Source organism: Prosopis cineraria, unplaced genomic scaffold (assembly GCF_029017545.1).
Source record: "Prosopis cineraria cultivar Desert tree isolate PC_DT_omini unplaced genomic scaffold, ASM2901754v1 PC13, whole genome shotgun sequence".
Lineage (NCBI taxonomy): Eukaryota > Viridiplantae > Streptophyta > Magnoliopsida > Fabales > Fabaceae > Prosopis > Prosopis cineraria.
Genome location: NW_026555344.1, coordinates 16005659 through 16025002, shown reverse-complemented (window position 1 = coordinate 16025002; position 19344 = coordinate 16005659). Strand labels below are relative to the sequence as shown.

At 33.5% G+C, this 19344-nt stretch overlaps 1 protein-coding gene across 2 annotated transcripts; it reads left to right on the top strand.

Moving 5' to 3' along the window:
- Window positions 1-398: 398 nt before the first annotated feature.
- On the top strand, window positions 399-10941 carry LOC129290338 (uncharacterized). Of its 2 annotated transcripts, none has more exons than XM_054927085.1 (9): window positions 399-966; window positions 2875-2984; window positions 3850-3918; window positions 4091-4206; window positions 4297-4351; window positions 5514-5634; window positions 9102-9149; window positions 9411-9505; window positions 10400-10941. In XM_054927085.1, exons 1-9 carry the CDS (start codon window positions 882-884, stop codon window positions 10499-10501), a joined length of 801 nt encoding a protein of 266 aa, XP_054783060.1. In that variant the 5' UTR covers window positions 399-881; the 3' UTR covers window positions 10502-10941. The 2 variants fall into 2 exon arrangements, with proteins under 2 accessions (XP_054783060.1, XP_054783059.1); XM_054927084.1 differs by having other exon boundaries at window positions 399-972.
- Window positions 10942-19344: the final 8403 nt, after the last annotated feature.

Here is a 19344-nt window from a genome sequence, read left to right as displayed (position 1 = left end):
TATTACATTTTACAGTATTTAATTTTAATTTGTATATTTTCAGCTTATTTTTCTCTCATTTTCCCAAGAATGAATATGCTCTTATTACCGTTGGGGGGGGATGAATGTCTTCTATGATAAAAAAACTCCTCTCCCATCCTTTTTGCATTTATTAAAAGAATATTTCTGTTTTAATATATACGATTAACAAAAATGAATATGTCCCTCTATTATTCGCAGAAACTTTTTTTTTTTTACCAGCTTCACAGAAACGTTTTGAATTTTTTAAAAATGAAAATAGAGTCGAATTAGTTGAGGCAATATATGAATTTTTTTCGAGTAACGGAAAGAAATGATACGACAAATAATTTATTTATTTATTACCCCACACTCTTCGTCATAAGCAAAACGCCAACGCCTTCACTAAGCAGCCACAGAAAGCTACCAAGCGATCAAGCAAAGGAGCGATGTGTTAGAGAGAGAGAGAGAGAGTGAAGGCGAGCTGTATCTGTTAACTGTCTCCCATGGCATGTATCTTCTCTCAGATCTTCCAGAATCCTTAGTTATTATCACCTCCTTCAACATTCTACATCATTTTCTTATTATCCTTCTTATCTCCTTTCTCATGTAAAATTTGTTCGATTTTCTTCAGTTCACTACTCTTTTTCCCCTTTATTTGTTTCCTGAGGAAATCTGGATTTCGGCGTTTTGGCCTTTTTGGAGCTGCTCTTTTGGGTTTTGGCGGGTTCTCTGGGAAGATTTTGGAGTTTGATCTGGTTTCTGCTTCAACTATTGGTGTTTTTAGTTAATTGGATTGTCGAGGAGTGGTTTTCTAAGGGATTGGTGACTTCTGGGTTTGGTTGTATATGATGTGGTTGTAGTGTAGTGAAGAATTGTAGGATATGGATGATAGAGGTGGCTCATTCGTTGCTGTCAGGAGGATTTCGCAAACTCTAGAGCGCGGCAACACCTATCATTCAACTTCTGGTAAATGTATTAAATTTAAATTTATCCTTTCTCTGTGTGTGTGCGTGTATTTTGCGACTCTCTCTTCCGCCTCCTTCCTCTGAACTGCTTATTTTTAGTAAATGTATTATATTTCATCACTGTTTATCTTCTCTGTATATTTTGCGACTCTCTCTGAAGTGTTGATTTCATTCATTTCATGTTGACAATGGTCATAATACTGCATTTATCTCTATCTAGCAATTTTATCAAGTACGGATCTCTCTATCGAGATCGTGTCATGATTGAGTAGCTTGATCATTGTGCAAGTTACACTTGCATGATGTTTGCTGGGATTCGAAATTGCATCGGTCGGCTATTTCATATTGGTGTTTCTTTTTTAATTTGGAATTGTTGGTTTACTTTTTTCCTTTTTCGTGCATTCCAAAAATATTTATGCAAGTTATATCTTGCGCGATTGACGAAAGCTCATTTGGGGACGCAGGCTCTCTCACTTCACTCTTACCTTTCCTTCTCACAGGTTCATGCGCACTCGTTCTGTTTGATTGAATAGATTCAATTCAAACTTGCTCGATATATTTGTAGAGTTATTTTCGCTTCTTCTTCTTCTTCTTCTTTTTTTCCCGGGAGAAGTAATTTTCGCTTTTGTTTTCTTTTTTCCTGAATATTCCACTCTTTTGAGCACCAGAGCTGTTACATCTAACTTTAAGGCGCCAGCTGTACTTATTTGACTTGTGCAAATCTATAATAAGAATCTTGGATAATTTATTGCGAATTATATAATAAAATGTGGAGATGATACTTCGAAGTGCATCGGCAGCGGAAAATCGATATATCTATATATAATGTAAAAACTTTAACAAGAGGCACTATTCATAAGCTATAAAAGATTTGGCTTGTGTCCCTGCTTCCATGCAATGCATGGAACCCGCACCAGTTGTAAGTGAGGTGGTAGTTTTATAATTCTCTCTGATGCTGCTCGAAATTTAACAATATTAATTATGTTTTGGCAAAAGCGCTGCCTCACCAGTTGCTTTGCTTTGGTTCAAAGTTTTTGGATCACGTGTGCTTCTTTCTTTGAGGATTGTTGTGGCTTGTGAAATAGATGGAACCCACCCTAGTTGTACATAAAGTGAGGTTGTGGTCTTTTAATCCTCTCTGATGCTGCTTGAAATTTAAATTCATCATGTTGTGGCAAAAGCACTGCTTTACTTGTTGCTTTGCTGTGGTTCAAAGTTTTTGGATCATGCTTGTCTCTTTGTTTGAGGTTGTTGTGGCCTGTGCATTCGCATCGACAGTGGTGCCTGGGTTTTACCTTAGTTTGCGGTAATCAGAATCACATGCCTGCTGTTAAAAGATTAATCGTAGGTTAAATAATTTATTGGGGCTTGAAAGCCTTATGGTGGGTAAAAGGGACAAGAGATGGGAGTCATTAATGGCAGGCTATTCTTAGATAATGTACTTAATTCTAATATTTTTTCTTTACTTTTATATCACTTGTCAGGATTGGCAAACTCCATTCTTTCCATTTGGTTCATACCATCTGATTACTCACCAAATCGACAAATAATAGCTCATAATCTTCCAGATTTCCTTGAAAACCTTGTGACATAAGCCTACTTTCAAAATTAACGTGAAAGTGCTTCTTTCTATAGCATATAGTACCATTCACTTTCTTGATATCCTCTCCATAATGTCTATTGTAGTTGTCCCCTGCCTTGTAATTATAGTTTGTTATCACGCTATACCCTTCTTTTCTTTTCCCTGAAAGATAAAACAAAAAAGTTTTCTAGATGCTGCTGTAGTTAAATAAGCTGAATAGTTCTGATTTCATTTTACGAACTAAACTAAACCAATGAACTATCATTCACTTGGAATGATCTATTACTTTTTATTGCCATAAACTTATAGGCAGTTATTTGTTTACAGCTGAGGCTGTGGCAGGATCAGCAGCATGGCTTGGCAGAGGATTATCTTGCGTATGCGCACAGAGAAGAGATAGTGATGCTCGTCTCTCTGTTGATTTAACTCCATTGCAGGTAATAATCTTGTTAAATAATTTTGTTATTTAAACACTGATGAAACAGTTTTTTTTTAAAACAAAATTGTGCTGTAGGCTCTTTCAATGAAATGAATTATGTGTGAGAATATGCGATATATAGAGGTCAAATTTTGAGGTTTTCTGCTGCTGCAATCATCTCCAAAAATATGTCCTCACATTTCACTTGAGTTCAGATTTATTATATTTATTGGAGCACAACTTTCAGGTTTTTTTGGAAAGACAATGATATTCAGAATCAGATTATTTCATTTTTTTTTTTTGAACGATGACCATGCCTTTTGTTCTTTGGTCTTATATAAATAGAGTTTGTAGATTGAAGAATAACATATACATCAAGGTCAATAAATAGTGTTTGGACAAGTGACCTATCCTCTCTTAAACTTGTATAGTTTGCATCCGAGATAATTTTACAATTGCAAAGTTGATTTATTGAAAATTGAGGACAATACAATTGAATTTATTTGATTCTTTTTTCTTGAGTAAAATAATTCTGCTTTTTTTATTTGAATGATTTTTTTTTCGTTTAAAAGATATCTTGCCTGCAGGCGGTTATATAAAAATTGAAGAACAAATTTTATTGAACTACAGTTTTTGGTCAAAATTAATTTTTCATCGTTTATGGCTTTTTTTCTTTCTTCCCTTTTTCCTTTTTTGCATTTCATAGGTATCTTGACTCCCATGATTAACATGATTGGGCCGTTCAAATAATTTTTGTGCCTTTTGTTGTATTCATTTTGGAATAGAAGTGATATCTTTTGTTTTGACAACCTTATTTTATTAAACATTGTTTTTTTATAAATAAGTCGCAATAAATCGTCATATTGTTGAACTTGGATTCTCAGGAGGAATGTTTGCAGAGGCTACAGAGCCGTATAGATGTTCCGTATGATAGCTCCATCCTTGAGCACCAGGTATCCTTTTCGTTAATAATATCAAGCTTTGTAGTGATGTGGCAATAACTAATAGTTGTGTTGATGAATTCATTTTTGTGCACCCATGGCTTCATGTGTTGTCCATTCCTTGTTTGGGCAATACAATATTCTTAGACTCTAATTTATATGTGGTAATTTTGCTTTATTTTAGGAGTCTCTAAGGGCGCTATGGAATATTGCCTTTCCTGAAGAAGAACTTCATGGCTTAATATCCGAGCAGTGGAAAGAAATGGGTTGGCAAGGAAAGGATCCGTCAACAGACTTTAGGTAGATATTTTGGGCTTCCAACTTAGTGATCTTATCAGTAGTCTGACCATATCTTGTTTTGAATGATTTCTCTCTCGATTTATTTGGCAGGGGCGGTGGGTATATATCTTTGGAGAATTTGCTATATTTTGCCAGGAATTTCCCAGTATGGTCTCCTTTTCTCTTTGCTCTTTTTTTTTTTTTTTAAAAAAAAATTATGCTTTGAAGATTGTTTTGGGGGCATGGAAATGGAAGACCTTCTAGCTTGAAAAGTAGCTCATGTAAAAACCTGGAAAAAGTAACAATTTAATAAGTATTAATAAATCTATAAAAATGGTGCAAAGTTGCATTATTCATAAGTTATGTATAGTGCGCCTCATCTGGGACCCCATGCAAATAAACAGCTTCTCGTTTATCTCAAAATGAGAAAGGGCTGCTTAGTTCCTAAAAGCATAACAATGTCTGTAACTAACGAAGATAAAGAGAATCGTGCAGGAGGCTATTTATTTGCTTGAATGTTGAGTCATCATTATTTGCACAGCCTTGCTTCTTGTTACTTGAATGGTTCATTCAGAAGCTGTTAGGTGCACTTGTATCTTACCTGGTATTTTGTATGGGATAAAACATTGATTGAGATGTTCATTTTTATTATGTCGATTGAACATTATCTAAGAAATAATGTTAACGAGTATTTTATTTCATCCAGGAAAGCTTAAAATTCAGTAATGTAATCTGATCCCTTTTTAGTTGAGTCACCACCAAGTGATGTCATCCTATGTCACTATGGAGTGGATGCCACTAGTATACCAGAAACATCTCGGATCTCAGAATGAAATAGAAAATGTTTAATATTAAAAATTGGGATGATCTCAAACTGAAGAAGTAAATGTTTAATATAAAAAATCAAGTTAATACTCAACAAATCTGAGCCTTCTTATTCACTGGGGACTAATTACGCGCTTTAATTTGGAGGGGAAAAACGTTGCATCAAATATAGTGTTCTGTTTGCATGTTCAAATTCCTAGCCGCTTTACATATCACTTTCTTGATGAGTATGCATGTTCTACAAGTTTGATATATCTACTTTTGCGTTAAGGCTTGGTATGGATGGGACATGGGCTTGAAATCTTTCAAAGATTAGGTCCATCTTGGTGTGATCCTTCCATTTTTTCTGATCATTGGTCTACTCATAATGTTTTTCTGATGCTCTATTATAGTTCCCATTTTTCTTAAGAATAATAAAATTTTATAATTGACCTTAAATTTGACTAGTGTTTACTATTCATGTCTTTGCCGTGGAAGCAAAACTTAAAATTTTTGCTTTGCAGAAATCCTTCCAAGACCTTTTATGGAAGCAGGAAGGAGACCGATCAGCATGGGAGTACCCATTTGCTGTTGCTGGTGTTAACATCACCTTTATGCTTATCCAAATGCTTGATCTTGAAGCAGGTCTGTTGCTTCTTTTATTGCCACAACCTTTTCTTTCATCATCATCATGCTATGATATGTTAATTATATAATGCTGTACCAATCAGAACTCAAACAAAATTTGAACTTTGGCTTTCCAGTGCGATGAGTTGCATATAGCGATATGAAAATGCTTTTGCCAGTTGCCTTTTTTTTTTTTAAAGAAAACTGGCGCTAACCTACCATTTCTACCTTCAAGCTAACCGACTGTGTAATCCAATCATAGACTATAAGCTGTTGCACCATTTAACTGGTGAAACGTGGTAGATCAAAAACAGGTCAAATTAGAAGATTAAGCATGTGAACCGTACAACAGTTCCAGAGCTGTACTGATCTAATCATGCACCTCTGGTTTGCTCGTATTGCTGGGCATCTTGCTTTGCTTTTCAACTACTACAAAATATAAATAATTAAATTCATTTTATCTATTTAAATTAAATATCTTTGGATGATTAGAAAATATTTTTGAACGATATTGTAAAATTTTTTTTATCTAATATTATCATATAATGCTAGAGATAACACACACAAAGTCTGAATCTTAATGCTTTTCTGTATGATATGTACTATGAATAATAAGTTCATGAAATTATTAATTATTAATTTAGATGGGGAAATGATTCAATGATATTCACAGAAGAGTGTGATGTGATACATATAGGGGAGAGGATAGAAGCTTGTTTGCTTCTCAATCCCACTGATTAAGCAGGAATAAATGAGGGAACATTACAGAATAATTGCTATCAGCAAATCTGGAAGAGAATGAAGGAAGAATATTTATTACTACATAAAAGGAAATAAAATACTCCCTTCGTTCAAAACTGTAAAACATTTTTTGAGGGGTTAGATGTTAAAAAATGTAAGGCATTTTTAGTCTTTTAAGGTTTAATCATTAGATTTTTTCCAAAAATGTCCCTATTAAAATCACTTTATATTTATTTTAGAGTGAAGCGCCTTATTAAATAGGGATAAATATAGAAAGATAATGTTAGTTTGAAGATAAGTAACTACTTTATTGGAGGTCAGATTCTGTCAAAAAATACCTATATTTTTAACGGAGGGAGTAGAATATAATAAGGCTAGTCAACAGAATATTATGACTAATATTCCGCCAACACTCTCTCCCTCAAGATAGAGATTAGATGTTAATCATTCCCAACTTGCTACTTAGTTCCTCAAATTTGACTCTGGTGAGAGATTTAGTCAGTAAATCTACAGCTTGCTTGCTGGTTGACATGTGATAGAAATCTATCTGGCTGGTTCCAAGTTTTTGTTTTATAAAATGAAAATCCATTTTCACGTGCTTAGTTCTGTCATGATGAAAAGGGTTATTATCAATTCCTATGGTGGCCATATTGTCACTTAATACTTTCACTTGTAGATCTACTTTAATTTTTAGTTCCGCCAAGTAACCAGATTTCCACACACAAATGTACAATACCCAGTGGTTGATCTTCTATCTGTTACAGAGCCAGCCCAATTTGGATCAGTAAAGACTTCAGCCTTTCTTGTTGTGTCTTTCTTGAAGCATAGCCCCTTCCTAGGTGTCATTTTCAGATACTCAGATTCTAATGACTACTCTTGTGTTGTTCTTGAGGATTTTGCGCAAAATTAGCTTACCACACTTACTGGGAAACTTATGTCAGGCCTCATGTGTGAAAGGTATACAAGTTTTCCCACTAGCTTCTTGTACCCTCTTGCATCCACTGTGTTCTGAATTCTTCCTTGGAAGTGGACTCCATATGTGTCTCTGCTGATTTAGCTCAAAGGATTCCTATTTCCTTTAGCAGGTCTAGAGTTTACTCTCTCTGTAACACTGAGACGCCATTTCTGGTTCTTGAGACTTCCATTCCAAGGATGTACTAAAGGTTGCCAAGGTCTTTTACTTCAAATTCCTTTGCCAAGGAATTTTTCAAGTGTTGAATGCTTTCTTTGTTGTCACTTGTAATGACAATATCATCTACATAGACAATCAAGATAGTGATTTTTCCACTGTTGGCATGTCTCATAATCAGTTTGGCATTGGTAATATCTAGAAGTCTTTCGTGCACCAGTAAACCTTCCAAACCATGCCCTAGGTGATTGTTTTAAACCGTATCATGACTTTTTCAGTTTGCACACTCTAGAAGGGTTCTTTACGTCCTTCAAACCTGGTGGTAATTCCACATTAGCTTTCCTCTAAATCCTCATTTAGGATTGCATTTTTAATATCAAATTGGTATAAGGGCCAATCAAAGTTTGCTGCAAGTGATAGAAGGATTTCTTTGGTAGTAAATTTGGTTACTGGAGCAAATGTTTCCTAATGGTCAATACCATGTGTTTGAATAAATCCTCTAGCTACCATCTAGCCTTGTATTTACTAATGCTACCATTAGGATTATACTTTGTGGTAAATACCCACTTACAACCAACTTTTGACTTTGCTTGAGGTAGACTAGTCACCTCCCAGGTCTGATTCTTTTCTAGAGCTCTCAACTCTCCATATATGGCTTCTCTCTACTTCTGGTCCGTTATGGCTTCATAGAAATTTTCAGGTAGTTTTTCAGCTGCCAATTGTGTGGTGGATGCCTGAAATTGTGGAGATAATTTTGCATAGGGTACTACTTTTGAATGGGATGCTTCGTGCAGGATCTTACCCCTTTTCTCAAGGCTATTGGCCACCTCAACTCCCAAGATTTTTAGTTGGGTCATATTCATGTCTTTGCTCAAGAGTGAAGTACTCTTCACTTTCTGGTTCATGAATGGGTTGTTGCTCAGCTGCTAGTTGTTCTTTATTCCTTCTTGAATGTCATTTAGAGCCATTGGGCTCAATTTGCCCGCCCTAGTCCTGTTATTTTCCGCTTTTCTAGGCTATGTTGTTCAGTTTAGTTTTGAGAATTGTCATAGCTGGAACTGGGGTTAGATTCAGGTATAGGGCCTGAAATTGGTTTTGCAATTGGCAAAACAGGTTCTCAAGCGGGATCTTTTTCAGGTTCAGAACTTGTCATTGGTTCAGTTTCAGGTATTGGGTCGAGAGTAGGTCTATTTTCTAACTGTTTAGGTTCAGTTTCAGGATTTTTGAGTTGCAAGGGCTGTTTGACAGAAGCGTCTGGTCCCAAATCAGATGAGCAGAACCCAGATTGTCCCCAAAAATGGCCCATCCACCCTCTCTACTCTCCCCATGAATGGGAATTTTTTGATAATAGGGCTGGTTCTCAAAGAATGTGACATCCATAGTGACAAAGTATTTGTTCAAAGAAGAAAAGAAAAAGAGAAGTCTTGTCATTGTTCTTTGACAAATTTCAATGATGATAATTATTTCTGAATTTAGGTGAAAATGTATGTTTTTATGCTGGCTGTTGTATGATTTATGCCTTTGCAAAGCAATGAGTTGAATTAAATTTTGTCATGTTCAAGAACTTAATTCAGTTGATGATATTAATTGTTAACAATATGCTTTGGCTTTACAGTCAAGCCACGGACAATGGTGGGAGCAACTTTCCTAAGACTTCTTGCAGGTAGCCTAAATTATGTGTATTTGTACTTCCCTCTTCTATGCTAGGAGATGAGGGGTAGGATCTGAATTTAGTCATAATTTAATGCTGGTATCTAAATAGTAATTTATGGGACTTCCAAATATACAATGTGGGTAATACAGCACTTTGCAAGAATAAGAACAATATTTTTTTGGTGGGCTTTTCACTTCGGGTTCCGAGTCCTTGTTTAAGGATTATATCTTAGCTTGCTGTTTACTAAAGTCATTCATTGTCGTCTGACAGAGAATGAATGGGCTTTTGATCTACTCTATTGCATAACTTTTAAGCTGATGGATCTTCAATGGCTTACCATGCGAGCATCATACATGGATTTTAATGTAAGTATTCTCTGGTCTGAATGCTTCTGTTAGAAATAGGAGCCAACAGGCACATGGATTTAATATTTTGTATAAATTTTTTTCACTTTGCCCGAGTGTTCCAAAATCCTACAGGAGCACCCCTCTAGTTTCAACAATTTCATACTAGCCTCCTTTACTTTAAAACTATATTTGGATATATTTAGATTTGGATTTGGGTCAAATCCCCAATTTGGGCACTTAAAAATTTATGAATCCAAATCCAAAGCTAGGTTTTATCTTAATTCCTTCGTGATTTGAAATCTTTTCTAAACCTTTTTCATTTCAAATCTCCATATGTATCCTTGAAACACTACCTAACAGTAATGACCTTTGTTATTTAAACTATCCAAACAAATAATTTTAAATATATGAATTTGAAATGTAAGATTTTAAATCCAAGTGTATCAATCCAAACACTACCTAAGTTTTTATGGGCATAAACTTGGCGTTTTTGGTCACTTGTGCTGCATTGATATTTGATTAGGCTATCGAGAAGTACATTTTGTGCCAGCAGAATGTATGCTTGGCTAATAACTTTGGTGCTTATGAGGAAGAGATTTTCGCTAAATTTTGAGGTTTTTTTATTGATAATGGTGTATGGGAAGAAAACTAAAGTGATCGGATGAATATCAACCTTGAAAAATGCAGTGAGGGGTAAATCTTAATGCAGAGAAAATAACTCTTGCAAATGAAGAGAAATATTTTTGCGGAGGCCTTCAGACTTATGTTAACTTTGGTGTAACCATAGTGATTTTTTGAACCACGGTTGATCTATAGATACACTTGATTTTCATCCTTAGCAGCTGACCTAGATTTTCAGCTTTTGATTCTTAGTGACTACGGCTGTTGCATTTTATTTTCCGTTTTGAACAGAGAGTGATGAAAGCGACACGTCATCAGCTGGAGAAAGAGCTTCTCCTTGAAGATATTACACGGCTAGAGGATTTGCCTTCATACAAACTTCTTACACGATAGAGAGATATCAGTTCGTAGTCTGAGTGTACTAGGTTAGTTGAAAAGGTTTTTGTAAATGATCTTATATGCCATTTCTGCCAATTCAGGATTGAAACTTGTATCTCAGAGGCCAGCTAGACTTGGTTTGGATAGAATGAAAAGTAAGATAATAGAGAGGAGAAAAAACTAGGAGAAAATTTTTCTCTTCTAGTTTTCCTTATTCGTATTTTTCTCTTAATCCAAACCAAGAGAAAGTGTGATGTCATCAAGATTTTAGATGCGGCATAGAGATTTCAAGGGTGAAATGCAATTGTTGATGACAAAATTGAGGTTGTTGGTCTTTGCTAATCCATGGATTCTCATGAAGTTGATCTTACTTCGTATTGATCTCAGCCAAACATAACCTGGGTTCGCTATGCGGGTTTGCTTTATCAAAATGGAAATAAAGTCTGGTTTGTTTATATGCTTGATTATTGAGCATATTTTCCCTTTATAATATATGTTCTTTTGTAATTTTCCTTGCTATGAAGTACCAACTATTATTACAAACTTTGGAACTGGATTCGTAGCTCACTTATTTAGAGCATGCATTCTAAAATCTAAACCAATGTTTTAAAAATTGGATCCTAAAAAGATCAGGGAGTCACAATTATAATGATTTAATCGATTAGATTAGTAGTAAAATCAATGACATAATATTAAATAAAAAAAATATTTATATGCATATGCATAAATAAAACATTAAAAATACCAAAAGTATCATTTTTAATTCAAAGTTATTCAGTTTTAATTTTCTCATTTTTGTAATATGTATTTTTTGTTTATCTTATTTTTCTTTTGAAACAGATAAGTTTTCAATTTTCTCTACAATCTAATTTATATAATGTTAATAAACAAATCCTGAACTCAATTTTTTATTTTGGTTTCCCAAGATATTTTTACATCTAGCAGTCGTAAGAGTAATTTCTTGAAAAATCTGAATACCATTTAGAGAGTTTTCCTTTCCCAAGCGATGCTTCCTACACGTACATATAAGAATCGAACTAGGCAATGATGCTTGCTATAACAATTTGAAAGAAAATTCACATTAATATTTTTAAATTGAAGAAAAAAAATTAATAGGAGTAAAATAGAAAAATGGTTCAAAGTGGTCCAATTATTTTGAGTTTCTAGTTAATTTTGGTTCTGTCAAAGCCGTCCCATTTAAAATGATCCAATCCTTGAAGCAAGTTAATGAATCAAACCAAGTCGTTTTTGTATTCTGGCGGCCGTCTGACTGATTTAACCATCCAGATCACTCAGGTCTTAAAACACTGATCTAAACCCCTGTTTTGATGAAATAAAAATTGCTTGAGTTTATCTACAATTATTGGAAGTCACGCCAGTTTGATTTAAATTATTAAATTAAATTTAACAACACCAATTGAAACAGAAACTAGGTAATTGGCCCAAGAAAAAAAAAGGGGGGGCGAATATTTGGCTCCTGGTCTACCACCAGTAGTGTTGCCTGTGATTTAAAAATGTTCGAACCAGTCAATTTTTGCCCTTTCAAATGTATATGATCGTGTCTTTAGGCTCATATGAAAAGTGAAAACAAGTTAAAAGTTTGAACCAGTTGGTTTTTTTTTAAAAAGATAAATTACATCTTTCATAATATTAATTGCTGTAACTTAGGCTAATAAAGGAGTACAGTTCAATAAAATATGCCATTTGAATACACAATTTCTGATAGATCAATATATATTCGATAATTTTTTTAAATGAAACAGAATATATGCTTGCCAAATAGAGGCTTGCAAATAATAAAAACAATTAAATTTGAGAACTAGCTTTCCATGTATGAATTTGGTTAACACTTAGTGCATAAAACCCACATTAAATGAGTGTATATTAATTATTAGAACCTCAAATTAGAAGGAAATAAACACAAATATGGGGATTTTTTTAAATACAAGGCAATGGAAAAATTGTGCGAAAGGACAAAAGTCAAGTCATGTCTAAAATCATTAGGTTTATACAATCCAATAGAGGACAGTCTAAAATCCTAATGTCAAAGTTATCCCTAAAAGCCTGGTGAGCAAGTAAGTCAGCATATCTATTTGTTTCTCTGTAGACATTGTCAAAGATGACCACTCAGTCCTTCATGGTAAGATCTTTGATTTTCCTGATAATTTAATAAAAAAGGTGTTTATTTGGATAGTTATTCTCGATGAGTGATAAGGCTTTCATAAAATCAAAATAGATATTAATTTCAGGAATCTTAGCATATCAACAAAAGTTAAACATTTTTCAAATTTCCATGAGCTCAGTTACCGTGCAAGGCTAGTAGTCAAAATATTTTGAAAATCCTTTAATTTAATTACCTTTATCATCCCTAATGATGCTTCGACAAGTGACAGCATATGTTGATAAAGTTATCAATATTGAGTCTAACCAACTTAGGTGTCGGAGGGCTCCATCTAGCTTCTAACCCATTTGAAGTCTAAATAAAATTGACTCCTAGAATCACACTTGTTAGTTGTTAATTAGATCCCATAATACTGAATTAATGATAATTATATTTTTGATATTTTTTTAAAAAAATTAGTTTAGAATATCAATCTAGATAATTACATATCCATGAATTTTAATTACAAATGAGTATTTAAATATTAAATATAACTTTTATATTATAACAAAAATTTCTATTTAATTGTTTAAATTAATATTTATAATTTATTTTATAAAAATTTTTGTTAGGAATCTAACTATTATTTAGAGTTTTGGGACCTAATGGCCAATATCCCAAAACTCATCAAACATTTACACAATACACTATTAATAATTAAGACCAACAATTTAAAACAGGGCCCAATTCAACCTGCAAAGCTCCATAACAAAACAAATAAGGCCCACACTACAAATCCCAAATCAAATGCAATAGTAATACTATCCAAGCACAAATAAAAAATGTAGGAAAATGAAACTTTTATACTCCACTTGAATGGAAATAAAATATGGGGAGGAAACAATTTTTTCCTATTTTGAGTGGTGAGAAAGGAGAAAAAGGGGGAAAATGGGGTGTATGACCCATTGCATTTTTTCTCCAAATTTTCTCTCCACACAAGAAGATATTTTGGAAGGAAATTTGTTATTTCATATCAGCCTTTCTCTCTTGTTCGTTTTTCAATTTCTTCCCCTACACTTCAAAGATAACATAGGGCATATTTGGATAAGATTCAAACCCACCTTTGTAGGGTCTGTAATGTTTTTCCTAACATTATCATTCAAAACTCAAACACACACTAATTACTAGGGCTGGCAAAAAAGGCCAGCCCGGCCCTGTAGGGCCCACCTTTGAAGGGCTCAGGCCTAAAAGGGTCAACCCTTTTAAACTCGAGTTCCTTTTAGGACCCTGATATTTGAATCTCGGCCCTTAACATAACTGGCTCAGGGCCGGCCCTGCGGGCTTTAGGCCCTTTTAACTATTTTTATTTTTTAAAATTTTTTTAATCAAACAAAAAATTACTTCATTCTAATATAATACTCAATCAAGAAAGGTACAACAAAAACTAACTAAATAACATCTAAATGAACTAAAAACACAAATAAAATAATAGCAATGCAATAAGCAATGGATCGGCTAAGCTGACAAACACCCAATCAAAATTAGAAGAGTAAATGTTGAACTGAATGAATCATTATCATGGATCTAGATGAATTAGGGGATTTAAGGTTGTAAGAGCTGAGTTATGACTTGAAGAAATTGACTTATTGGAGTGATTTAAAGCTCATAAACACCAAAGATAAGCTTCCTTACTTAAATCTTTCTCTCTTCTTTCATTTTTCTTAATGGTAGAAGTTAAAGTTTGATTTATAATAATAATTTTTGGTCCATAGCAGTTATAAGTCCGAACCCATTGACCTAAATAAAGTTAATGGGAGTAAATTGAGCTAAGTAAACTTAATATTTGTGATTTTATGATGACTGGTAGTTGGAGGACATTAAATGTCTAAAATTCTTATAAATATAGTGGTTAGAAACAATGTGGTTCCATTAATAACCATTTAAGAGCTTAATGTTATTAATTGGGGTTAAAGGAAGCTAAGAAGCCTTATAGGTATTTTTACATAAGTCAAGAATAAATCTTGAGTATTAAGAAATGTTCAAGTGTTAGTGAAAAATAGTTCAAATATAAATATTGATATTTTGCATTGTAAATGCTTGTAGAGTAACTATCATTAACACCATTCAAGCTTCTTCGAAGTTTTGGGAGTGAGTAATTGAGGGGGTGAAACCTTTGACCTCTCAAAGGTTTAAGGTAACCAGGAAAATTCTATCTCATGCTTTTATATGTTTATTGATTTATGGGTTTATAATTGATCATTGAAAAGTTTAAATTAAAATGAAACACAAATATGGCTTAATTGGTTAGAAAATTCACTAAATTAATTTTTGTGAGCTTTATGCCTTATGATGTGAAATTCTTTAAGAACAATACTGGTGGATTTTTGTATTGTGTTTATTGAAAGTTCAATGATTTTGTGATTTGAGAAGTAATATATTTATGAGAAGTTCAATAATGTTTAAAATAGTGGAGTTCAGTGATTTTGAAAGTGTGAAGTACAATAATTGTGAAATTGGGTTCAATGACTTATCTGGTTTGAAGTTCCATGAAAATGTGCTTGCGAAGTCTAATGATTTACATAATGATGAAGTTCAATAAAACTGGAAATGTAAAGTTCTATAAATCATGTAAAGCATAAATTATTGCATGAATACGTATTGCATGATCTTGAAAGGTGGGAGTTCGCCTAAAAAGAGGAGTAGATGATAAAATTCACGTGGTAAGGCCCCATCCGTGTGATGGTTTGCCAGATTGATTATATCTATATTATCCCACTTGTTCAACGAGGGACTGTCCCACTGGTTCAATGAGAGACTCGAACCTAGCTAGCTATCCACTAGTTCAATAAAGGAGCTAGCTTAGGGTGTATGACACCCCATAATGTGAGAAATGAGGGAAACTATGTTCCATAAGTGAGTTGGGTGTGCCTTGGCTAGGTAATCTCCTCACAAGTGTTTAGGCTAAGGAAGTCATGAAATATAGACTATCTCATTGTGTTATAGCCCATGATTTCATGTCAGAGGAATAAGGAGGACATAAGAGGTGTGATCATGTATGTAATGAGTAAGGGCATATGGTGATCTATATTAGGACCCTGATAATGATAATCATGAATTGAGTCTTAATTACTTTCGATTATCTGTCAATGATTTGTATGACCAACTCTCTTGATATGGAAAAATTACTACAGGCATTAGTTTCCCAATTAGCAATTATGCTTGAAAGTGTGGATGTATATTCTTAAATGTTTTACCTAGTTTAAAGAATTATTTATGTGCTACTTGCGTTATAAACTAATTGACATGCATTAGAATGGGTTTGTCGAACCTTGGTTACTAAGTGTTGTACTCACCCTACTATCTTTAATATTATAGGGAATAGCTCAAAAGGTGTAGACAGGGAAAATCACCCAGAGGCTTAGGATCACGATCTTATTGTAGTAGGCCTCTTTATTTTGAGTATTTATATGTGTATGACAATTTCAATTGCCAAATTAAGAATTCTCATTTGATCCTTACTTACATTATGCGAATTGAAAGTTGTAAATGTATTTTAGGCCCTAGAAAGTGAGTTGATGATATATGTTATTTATAATAGGGCCAAAATACTAATGCAAGTAAGAGTAAAGCATATTATGAGATGATTATGGAGTACTTGATGAAAATTGTGGTACACTCCCCCTTATATGTTTTTGAGACTTAAGGAGTTGGATAGTGAAAATTTGATCTGTGAGTATTTCATATAATATAGTGCATTGCACGATTTAATCTTAATGATTTGCATGTGGTCAAATTGGTGTTAGCGGCTATTAGCTTTTGGTAACTGGTTTGGACACTTGATTTTGTGAAAATTGTTGTAAAAGTGTAAGTTTTGAAAAGTGTGTCCAATTTTTGATTTATAAAGAATTCGAGTTTGTAACTAATGCCATTAGTTAGAGCTTATAAAAAGCTTTCTGTAGACACTTAATTCACGACAATCAGAGGTTGGACAAAGATTTGGGGCGCGTCGTAAGTTGTCCCTAATACTTTAAATTGATAGCAGAAATTAGTGTCAAAATTCGTGCAATTGCACCACGATGCATGGTACCACGAGCCACAACATATGTTCGATAAATTGCAGCACAAGCCTCAAAATTTTCCAAGAATTTTCTTATTTCAAATTCTTAAATAAATACATCCACTTACATAATGATCCCATGCTTCTGCATACTTATGAAACTCTGATTTATCTAAATGTATGACTTTAAAAATGAATTTAGTTGTTGTAAACTTGAGATCTCCATTTTGTTAACTATTAAAACTTGGTATTATGATAATCACTGAAATTCTAAATTCCCATTTATTTAAGGGTTAGAGCAATTATGGGATTAGAAGGAAGAGAATATTACATATATGTAGTTCCTCGTGTGAAAATATACCTAAAATAGTTTGTGTATTATTGCCTGTTATTTCACACATAAGTGAAAATGTGATCCATGCGTGATTTGTCATCTCGAATAGACTAAATTTAAATGTGGTTATTGCACACATGATAGCCTTTTGGTTCCACGCAAGTTCTAGCACACAAAATTGGTGATGGTTTCTCATATCACTCATAAGTTTTAGCACATAAAAATGAATGCATATCCATTGATGCAAAAACACACGTGAGAGCAAAGAAGTTCCATATGAGTTTCAGCACACATAATTGAATGCTTATGAATAAGTGCAAAACCATGCGTGAGAGTTTGTTGGGTTCATGCATGATTTATCACACACACACACACACCCATATCTGGAACAAGGCAAGTGCAATTTCATGCCTGATTTTGCTAGTCACTTACAAGAAATAGCACCAATGGATAAAATCACTGTTCCAATAGTCTATCAACTATCAAAACTTTATATGTGATTCATTTTGAGCCATAATTAGGACTAATGATCTTTGAATGAACTAATCTTCATTTGAACATTTGAAAAGCTTTCAAATTGTGCTTTAATATCTTGCATTCATTTATTATTCTTGAAAAGAATTGTGAAAAAGCTCTCATAAGTTTATAAGCTATCGATTGTAATTTCATTTACTCTTTAAGAGAGTTTTCTGTAAAAGTTTATTTTATTACTCAAAAATCTTGAAAAGGTATTTTTCAAGTATTTGTAACAATTTGCTGGGTTGTAGCAAGGTTTGTTGAGTAATTCAACACAAGTTAAGTCTTAAGAGTTGTACTGAGGTGGCAAATACCTATTAAAGCTTGTGAATTTAGTTGAAAATATCAAGTATGATCTTGGAAACTAAACATAAGCCAAGTTTGAGGCTAAACTAGTATAAATCCTGTATGTCTCATCTTCTTCCTTCATACTAAATTTTTTTCATTCTTCTAAGTTTTTAAAAGTTTTTAAATATCATTCAATTCACTCCCCTCATAGGTGCCAACTTATCCTAATACCATGGTAATAGTCCTAATATATATGCTACACTAGATGTCCCGTGGTGCCAGCCTAACCATATAAATTTGTTCACTCCCACCTACTATGAGCATGCTTTTAACATAGATAAATCTTCACTTTTTACACATTACACTATATATATATATATATATATCCATTTCATTTGAAAACCATTTGTCATTCAACAAGCATTTTAAAATCACTTTAATTCTAAAACCATACATATTGCAAAACAATGCACAAAAAACTCGCAAACAATGAAAACATAATTTACACATTTACTTTTATGCAGTTAAAATAGTTAACAAATATAGCAAAGTATATGGTTACCTCTACTTCTATTCTTAAGAAAGGTCACCCATGGTACACTTATTCACTCAAGTTCTTTTCACTTATTCAATGCATCACACAGAATAATCTACACAAATAATGGCACCCCGAGTCAATTACCACATTGATTAATAGTACCACTTTCAATAATTAAACACCTAAACACTGTTATTTCCTTTATTTGAGTTCATTTCCACTTTTCTAACCCTACATGACATCTATTGCAACTTTAACACACTTATTTCCGAATTTCACTCATTTTTCTCTTTCTAAACTTGGCTAATTCAAGCTGCTTTAGACCTTTATCATTAAAGCTCAAACCAATCACAAAATTCTAATTTAACTCTGAAGAGCTTTTTTATTACTATGGCATAAGAAATCAACCCCTTAAAACTTTCAAATTCAATTTCCTAATAATTTAAACTAAGAAATAGTGTAGAATAGGAAGTTAAGGTGGTATGAGACTTACTCAATAAGTAACAGGTCAAAAATATCGCCGAGCTCTTGAAATCTTTTGCCCTATCAGAGATTGGCTCCTTCTCCACTCTCTTATGCTTCTTTCCCACTTTTTCCTTTGCCTTCCATGAACTGATTCACGAGCATTTAAGTCATTTTTTGTGCTATGTTCCGCGATGCTTTTAGCACTAAATGTGATGTGTGGCACAGTGAGGAAATTCCTCGCCGCACTCACACGCTTCAATTTGCAACAACATTCTTCCATAATAATCTATCTATATAACATCCCAAAGGATTAAAACAACATTCAATCATCCAAAACCCTAATCACACATTAAATTACTAATTCACCCCCATTAGCAATTAATCCCAAAATTAAGAATTCAGGAGTTTATAGGGTCCAAACCTCAATATGGATAATAAAAGCTCATTGGAAAATGTTAGGATGTTGAGTTCTGTCCAATGTTTAAGAAATGATTTTATCATATTTTGAAAGTTCCTTAGAGCAGGATTCTAGTTCATGGGCCTATTGGTCAGGTTTTGT